Here is a 10,000-nt window from a genome sequence, read left to right on the forward strand (position 1 = left end):
CTGTTCAGTTAAAGTCAACATGTATGTGATAATGTTCGTCAATGTTGTTTAGTCAAAATCAATGTATATACCATGCTGTCTGTCAGTGCTGTTCAGTTAAAGTCAACATGTATGACATAATGTTCATCAATGTTGTTCAGTCAAAATCAATTTATATACCATGCTGTCTGTCAATGCTGTTCAGTCAAAATCAGTGTATATACCATTCTCTGTGTCAATGCTGTTCAGTCAAAATCAATGTATATACCATACTGCGTGTCAATGCTGTTCAGTCAAAATCAATGTATATACCATACTGCGTGTCAATGCTGTTCAGTCAAAATCAATGTATATACCATACTGCGTGTCAATGCTGTTCAGTCAAAATCAATGTATATACCATACTGCGTGTCAGTGCTGTTCAGTCAAAATCAGTGTATATACCATACTGTGTGTCCATGCTGTTCAGTCAAAATCAGTGTATATACCATACTGCGTGTCAATGCTGTTCAGTCAAAATCAGTGTATATACCATACTGCGTGTCAGTGCTGTTCAGTCAAAATCAATGTATATACCATACTGCGTGTCAATGCTGTTCAGTCAAAATCAGTGTATATACTATACTGCGTGTCAATGCTGTTCAGTCAAAATCAATGTATATACCATACTGCATGTCAATGCTGTTCAGTCAAAATCAATGTATATACCATTCTCTGTGTCAATGCTGTTCAGTCAAAATCAGTGTATACACCATACTGCGTGTCCATGCTGTTCAGTATGTCAGGATGAAGACCTGGGCCAGGGACTCACCAGATGAAGCACGGCCCCAACAATGTTCCACAGGGTGTCGATGTGCTCCGGCTGAAACCCGGACGACTTGAGGGCTCCCATTACTGACTTGAAGTCTCCGCGGTCATCAATGGTTGACACCTGATGACAGACAACGCATGCATGTACACATACACACACACACACACACACACAAATACACAGACAGACGGACACACACACACACACACACACAAATACACAGACAGACGGACACACACACACACACACACACACACACAAATACACAGACAGACGGACACACACACACACACACACACACACACACATACACACACACACACACACACACAAATACACAGACAGACGGACACACACACACACACACACACACACGCAAATACACAGACAGACGGACACACACACACACACACGCAAATACACAGACAGACGGACACACACACACACACACACACAAATACACAGACAGACGGACACACACACACACACACACACACAAATACACAGACAGACGGACACACACACACACACACACACAAATACACAGACAGACGGACACACACACACACACACACAAATACACAGACAGACGGACACACACACACACACACACACACACTCAGAGGCCAGCACAGCTCACACACACACCAAGCCATGTGCACACATACACAAACACATGCAAGCACATACACGCTTCCATAAGCATCAACACATGCATGAATGAATACACACATACATTCATACATACATACACACACAAACACATACACAAAGGTTATATCATTAGATATTCATATTACACATACACAAACACACACACACACTAAATCACATAATATCAATATGTGCAGCTCTTCTTACATTACAAATCGACCAAAGAAAATCTTGTGGATCCAGAGCCTAAACATTCACGAAAAATCCAGACATTTTGGTTGTTGATTCCAGAAGAATTACACCTCTATAATGGCTATGCTTTAATGTTTTAATTGATCATTAAACAAATTATTGTAAAATAATCATAAAAAACAAATTTTAAAAAAAAGAAAAACAAGTGAATGAATAAACGATGATGATCTTTTTTTTTTCTTTTGGAAAGAATGTGAATGAATGAATGCATGAAGATTTTGTGTGTGTTTTGAATGAATGGATGAAAAAAAATGAATAAATAAAGTAATTAACTGATAGGAATTTTTTTTTTCAATGAAAAGAAAACCCAAAGTGGCCCCTGTATAGGTCTGACCTTTGGGTCCCCTCCCTGGTTGATGAAGTGATAGACGCTGGGGTCGCGGGTCAGCCGCATCTTTGACAGTCGGTCATCTGGGGCCCCCATTAACAGCTGTAACATCAAATACATAGCAACAGCCATAGTGAGTTGCACACATGACCGAACACCCAGTAACAGCTGTAACATCAAATACATAGCAACAGCTGTAGCGAGTTGCACACATGACCGAATACCCAGTAACAGCTGTAACATCAAATACATAGCAACAGCCGTAGCGAGTTGCACACATGACTGAATACCCAGTAACAGCTGTAACATCAAATACACAGCAACAGCTGTAGTGAGTTGCACACATGACTGAACACCCAGTAACAGCTGTAACATCAAATACACAGCAACAGCTGTAGCGAGTTGCACACATGACCGAATACCCAGTAACAGTTTTAACAGGCATCACAGATGGTCAAAACACCCAGGAACGTCTGTCACATCAATGCATGATCAAAATGCCCAGTAACTGTAACATCTTATTTGTATTTCTTTTTATCACAACAGATTTCTCTGTGTGAAATTCAGGCTGCTCTCCCCAGAGAGAGCACGTGGCTACACTACAGCGCCACCCTTTTTTTTTTTGTATTTTTTCCTGCGTGCAGTTTTATTTGTTTTTCTTATCGTTTTTCTTGTCGAAGTGGATTTTTCTACAGAATTTTGCCAGGAACAACCCTTTTGTTGCCGTGGGTTCTTTTACGTGCGCTACGTGCATGCTGCACATGAGACCTCGGTTTATTGTCTATTCTACAGAATTTTGCCAGGAACAACCCTTTTGTTGCCGTGGGTTCTTTTACGTGCGCTACGTGCATGCTGCACATGAGACCTCCGTTTATTGTCTCATCCGAATGACTAATTTATATACTTATATACTATGCATGATCAAAATACCAAGTAACTGTAACATCTTATATTCTATCCATGATCAAAATGCCCAACAACTGTAACATCTTATTTACTATGCATGATCAAAATGCCCAGTAACTGTAACATTCTTATACACTATGCATGATCAAAAAATACCCAGTAACAGTTACACTATTTTACATGCAAGATCAAAATACCCCGTTAACAGTTACAACGATTTTTGGATGATAACGCAATATTTTTTCAATTGATCTTGACGCCTACCCTGAACACATGAGCACATGGATAAAATGAGAACAGAACAAGCAAGGACGTTCCAGTATGTGTCACAAAACAGCACAGGCGAATAAAAACAAAAACAAACAAAAGCTAAGGTAAAAGTGAGATAAATCAGTGTTCACAGGAAATAAGTTGAAAAGTTATCAGAGGCTGCCACACACACAAAGAAAAAAAATCCCTACTCTTGCTAAGTGAAACGATACAAGTAACCTACAGCTGACCTTATCGTGTGTTAGCCAGCAGAAACACTTTGAACCAGACAACATGATAATGAAAACAATTAGCGTGCATCCTACATTTTTGTGCTTAAATGGAGGTGACCATCTTGCAGTTCAGTTGAACACCATTGCTGATGGTAAAAAAAACAAAACAAAAAACATGCATCAGTGAGGTACACACACACACACACACACACACACACACACACACACACACACACACACAAATACATAGATATGAAACACAGATTGATAAAGGTATAAAGGTATATATAAAAAAAAAAAAAGAAAAAGAAAACTACCAGCAGTCAAGATGAAACAGTGACGTTGAAAGACAGACAATTTGACAGCATGATGGAGTCTCCCGTTGGACCGACAGATGAGTAGGCAGGCAGGCTTATTTGTCCGTGTGTGTCCTCATATGGGAGAAGAGGCCGATTCTGGATGCGCAGCACTTCCCACAGGTGTTGCAAGGGAAAACGTCTCCAGAAGTTGAGCCCTGCTTCCTTACGCTTCTCCTTAATGGCCAGCGTTCTCTTGTTTTCAAACATCTTTATACCACTAGAGCACAGAGTCCTCCAGCGAGAGCGGTCAAGGGCATCAGTTTCCCAGGAAGCGAAGTCTATGTCACAGGCTTTGAGGTTTGTCTTCAAGGTGTCCTTGAAGCGCTTGCAGGGTCTTCCAAGTTCGCGGTGGCCTTCCTTCAGCTGGCCATACAGTAGCATCTCCGGGATCCTGCTGTCTGTCATGCGGACAACAGCATGAATAACTATTTATCTGGCCTATAAAAAAAAAACCAAAAAACACAACAAAACAACTCATACCTGATAAAATGAATGGAAGTTCCTTTCCCCTGCCTGTTGATGGACCACACGACTCTGCACATGACAGACCAGCACAGTGCATCACTATTCTGTACTGGTCAGAGGAAAATGTGTGAACATGCATGGAAGTGTCCATGCGTGAGTGTTGTGCAAACCTTTTGAGGTAAGGAGTCAGTATGTGATCACACACACACACACACACATACACACACACACACACACACACACACACACACACATGCACACACGTACACACACACACTGGCACATACACATACATATACACAAACACACACATAATATCACTTAAAATGTAAAGGCATAAAACAGAAGACTAAATAAACACACTCTTGTGCACACGCAAACACAAATAACATCACTTAAAAATGTAAAGACATTAAAAAGAAGATTTGCCCCCCCCCCCCTCCCCCCTCCCTCTCTCTCTCTCTCTCTCTCTCTCTCACAGAGATAATAACACTAGAAGTGGAAAGATATAAAACTGAAGACCATGTGTGTGCGAGCACACACACACACACACACACACACACACACACCTTTTCCAACAGATAGTTGTTGATGTGGCCTCCAATAGGGTCTCCCTTGAAGTCAAAGTTGATGTCCATGTATTTGCCAAAGCGACTGGAGTTGTCATTGCGGTTGGTTTTGGCGTTGCCGAAGGCTTCCAGGATGATGTTTGTCAGAATCAGCACATCCTTCACTCTGAACAACAGTGAGTTAACCAGATTCAGTACTTGAGCATTTAAGTACTCTGAAAGTGCGACATTTACCTTCACCTTCAAAACGGAGTATGGTTGCCTAGTTAGTTCCCATCACTGTCATCATGACAAAACATTTACTCTGAAAGAGAGACACACATTCATCTCCCAAAATGGAGTATGGTTAATCATACATAATAACAAACAGAACAATAAATAATAATAAATAACATCAGTATGTAGAGCTGGATCTTGTATGCAGACAAATCAAAGCGCTTTCAAACCCACCTTTCACATGCATGCATAACTCTGAAACACTTATACATACATGTAGATTACAGGCAATAAAAACCATGAAAAGAAAAAGGACAGGTATGGAGAACCTGGAACAGCAAAGTGAGAGCTGTATTATCAATGGTTTCTCCAGTCAATGGGAAACCATTTACAGCTTAGTCTTTTGTGAAGGACTATGACTCTCAAACTAGGAGGCAAAATTGCACTGGCTCTTAGTGCTGCAGCCTTGGGGGCTAGTTGGCCTTTGGGAACCATCCCCCAACGCCGACTGTCCTAAAACCCTCTTGGCCGAGAGAGTGGGGATGTACTTGGGCAAGACACTCTCCACTATAATCAAATTCTAGCCCAAATAGTTGGAACAGCAGTTGCCTCCTCTGCTGTTCTGATGGTCATAGTCGGAGACGACTGACTATCATAATTTTTTTTTTAAATACTGGAAAGAGGCAGGTTATTCTATACACACCTGGAGCCAGTTGCATTACTCGGACAGAAGAACCTAGTATGCTCGTAACCCGCTACTAACTGTGTGTAGTGTGGAACTGACCAATGGCGTAGTTCGGTGAACATAGGCATTTAGTCACATGTAACTGTCAAAAAGTTAGAACCAAGCAATGCAACTGGCACCTGCACACCAACCCCCCTCCACTGCAGTTTTTCTCGGACTGGAACCCTGGCAGAGTCTCACACATACCACAAGTGAAACATGACATCACGGAAACCATAAATCTACTCCCTCTATTTCTTCTTCTTCTTCTTCTTCTTCTTCTGCGTTCACTCGTATGCACACGAGTGGGCCTTTACGTGTATGACCGTTTTTACCCCGCCATGTAGGCAGCCATACTCCGTTTTCGGAGGTGTGCATGCTGGGTATGTTCTTGTTTCCATAACCCACCAAACGCTGACATGGATTACAGGATCTTTAACGTGCGTATTTGATCTTCTGCTTGCATATACACACGAAGGGGGTTCAGGCACTAGCAGGTCTGCACATATGTTGACCTGGGAAATCTCCACCCTTTACCCACCAGGCGCCGTCACCGTGATTCGAACCCAGGACCCTCAGATTGACAGTCCAACGCTTTAACCACTCGGCTATTGCGCCCGTCTATTTCACCCTCTCCAGAATGTCTGCTGGCTTTGTCACAGCACCAGCAGTGACTACTTTTAGTAACTGTTTCTATGTTTAGGGGAAAACAAGTAGAATATTTTGGGGAACAGGTAGACTATTTTATCTACTGGTCCCCAGGAGAACTAAAAGTTATCTGGGATTTTCAGGCTCTGTTATAATGACCAGTCACACCTTCCTCTCTACCAGTGTTATGAGACCAGTCACACCTACCTTTCCACCTACATTATCAGACCAGTCACACCTACCTTTCCACCTATATTATCAGACCAGTCACACCTACCTTCCCACCTACATTATCAGACCATTCACATATACCTTTCCACCTACATTATCAGACCAGTCACACCTACCTTTCCACCTACATTATCAGACCAGTCACACCTACCTTTCCACCTACTTTATCAGACCAGTCACACCTACCTTTCCACCTACATTATCAGACCAGTCACACCTACCTTTCCACCTACATTATCAGACTAGTCACACCTACCTTTCCACCTATATTATCAGACCAGTCACACCTACCTTTCCACCTACATTATCAGACCAGTCACACCTACCTTCCCACCTACATTATCAGACCAGTCACACCTACCTTTCCACCTACTTTATCAGACCAGTCACACCTACCTTTCCACCTACATTATCAGACCAGTCACACCTACCTTTCCACCTACATTATCAGACTAGTCACACCTACCTTTCCACCTACATTATCAGACCAGTCACACCTACCTTTCCACCTACATTATCAGACCAGTCACACCTACCTTCCCACCTACATTATCAGACCAGTCACACCTACCTTCCCACCTACATTATCAGACCAGTCACATATACCTTTCCACCTATATTATCAGACCAGTCACACCTACCTTTCCACCTTTATTATCAGACCAGTCACACCTACCGTTCCACCTGTATTATCAGACCAGTCACACCTACCTTTCCACCTACATTATCAGACCAGTCACACCTACCTTTCCACCTACATTATCAGACCAGTCACATATACCTTTCCACCTATATTATCAGACCAGTCACACCTACCTTTCCACCTTTATTATCAGACCAGTCACACCTACCTTTCCACCTACATTATCAGACCAGTCACATATACCTTTCCACCTTTATTATCAGACCAGTCACACCTACCTTTCCACCTTTATTATCAGACCAGTCACACCTACACTCCACCTTCATTATCAGACCAGCCTGTCACGCCTACACTCCACCTTCATTATCAGACCAGTCACACCTACACTCCACCTTCATTACCAGACCTGTCACACCTACACTCCACCTTCATTACCAGACCAGTCACACCTACACTCCACCTTCATTATCAGACCTGTCACACCTACACTCCACCTTCATTATCAGACCAATCAAACCTACACTCCACCTTCATTATCAGACCAGCCTGTCATGCCTACACTCCACCTTCATTATCAGACCTGTCACACCTACACTCCACCTTCATTATCAGACCAGTCACACCTACACTCCACCTTCATTATCAGACCAGCCTGTCATGCCTACACTCCACCTTCATTATCAGACCTGTCACACCTACACTCCACCTTCATTATCTTCATCATCAGACCAGTCACACCTACACTCCACCTTCATTACCAGACCAGTCACACCTACACTCCACCTTCATTACCAGACCAGTCACACCCACACTCCACCTTCATTACCAGACCAGTCACACCTACACTCCACCTTCATTATCAGACCAGTCACACCTACACTCCACCTTCATTATCAGACCAGTCACACCTAAACTCCACCTTCATTATCAGACCAGTCACACCCACACTCCACCTTCATTATCAGACCAGTCACACCTACACTCCACCTTCATTATCAGACCAGTCACACCTACACTCCACCTTCATTATCAGACCAGTCACACCCACACTCCACCTTCATTATCAGACCAGTCACACCTACACTCCACCTTCATTATCAGACCAGTCACACCTACACTCCACCTTCATTATCAGACCAGTCACACCTACACTCCACCTTCATTATCTGATCAATCACACCTACACTCCACCTTCATTATCAGACCAATCAAACCTACACTCCACCTTCATTATCAGACCAGTCACACCTACACTCCACCTTCATTATCAGACCTGTCACACCTACACTCCACCTTCATTATCAGACCAATCACACCTTCACTCCACCTTCATTATCAGACCAGTCACACCTACACTCCACCTTCATTATCTGATCAATCACACCTACACTCCACCTTCATTATCTGATCAATCACACCTACACTCCACCTTCATTATCAGACCAGTCACACCTACACTCCACCTTCATTATCAGACCAGTCACACCTACACTCCACCTTCATTATCAGACCTGTCACACCTTCACTCCACCTTCATTATCAGACCAATCACACCTTCACTCCACCTTCATTATCAGACCAATCACACCTACACTCCACCTTCATTATCAGACCAATCACACCTACACTCCACCTTCATTATCTGATCAATCACACCTACACTCCACCTTCATTATCAGACCAGTCACACCTACACTCCACCTTCATTATCAGACCAATCACACCTACACTCCACCTTCATTATCTGATCAATCACACCTACACTCCACCTTCATTATCAGACCAGTCACACCTACACTCCACCTTCATTATCAGACCAATCACACCTTCACTCCACCTTCATTACCAGACCAGTCACACCTACACAGTACACTCCACCTTCATTATCAGACCAGGCACACCTACACTCCACCTTCATTACCAGGCCAGTCACACCTACACTCCACCTTCATTATCAGACCAGGCACACCTACACTCCACCTTCATTATCAGACCAGGCACACCTTACACTCCACCTTCATTATCAGACCAGTCACACCTACCTCTCAACCTCCCGCTGACCGCCGACGTTGGTGACGGCGGCGATGTAGCGCATGATAATCTTGGACGCCTCTGTCTTCCCTGACCCGCTCTCTCCTGTGGACACCATGATGTTCACACCTTGTCACACCACAATGTTCATGTCACACCACAATGTTCACATCACACCACGATGTTCACACCTTGTCACACCACAATGTTCACATCACACCACAATGTTCACACCACATCACACCACAATGTTCACACCACATCACACCACAATGTTCACACCATGTCACACCACGATGTTCACATCACACCACGATGTTCACATCACACCACAATGTTCACATCACACCACAATGTTCACATCACACCACAATGTTCACACCACATCACACCACAATGTTCACATCACACCACAATGTTCACACCATGTCACACCACAATGTTCACATCACACCACAATGTTCACATCACACCACAATGTTCACATCACACCACAATGTTCACATCACACCACAATGTTCACACCACATCACACCACAATGTTCACATCACACCACAATGTTCACACCATGTCACACCACAATGTTCACATCACACCACGATGTTCACACCACGTCACACCACGATGGTCACATCACATCACACCACAATGTTCATGTCACACCACAATGTTCACACCACATCACACCACAGTGTTCACAT

General features: G+C 43.4%; 1 protein-coding gene across 1 annotated transcript in view; it reads right to left on the reverse strand.

The window, feature by feature from the left end:
* The window catches only part of LOC143276576 (unconventional myosin-Id-like), a 69,353-nt gene that overhangs the window by 42,000 nt on the left and 17,353 nt on the right, over window positions 1-10,000 (reverse strand). Inside the window, exons 3-7 of the mRNA XM_076581170.1 lie at window positions 9,310-9,403; window positions 4,806-4,971; window positions 4,252-4,305; window positions 2,031-2,126; window positions 791-910 (exon numbers count right to left, since the gene is read on the reverse strand). Coding sequence (XP_076437285.1) covers window positions 791-910; window positions 2,031-2,126; window positions 4,252-4,305; window positions 4,806-4,971; window positions 9,310-9,403 — 530 coding nt within the window. The remainder of the gene's footprint in view (window positions 1-790; window positions 911-2,030; window positions 2,127-4,251; window positions 4,306-4,805; window positions 4,972-9,309; window positions 9,404-10,000) is intronic.

The sequence above is a fragment of the Babylonia areolata genome, chromosome 2 (assembly GCF_041734735.1).
Source record: "Babylonia areolata isolate BAREFJ2019XMU chromosome 2, ASM4173473v1, whole genome shotgun sequence".
Classification (NCBI taxonomy): Eukaryota; Metazoa; Mollusca; class Gastropoda; order Neogastropoda; family Buccinidae; genus Babylonia; species Babylonia areolata.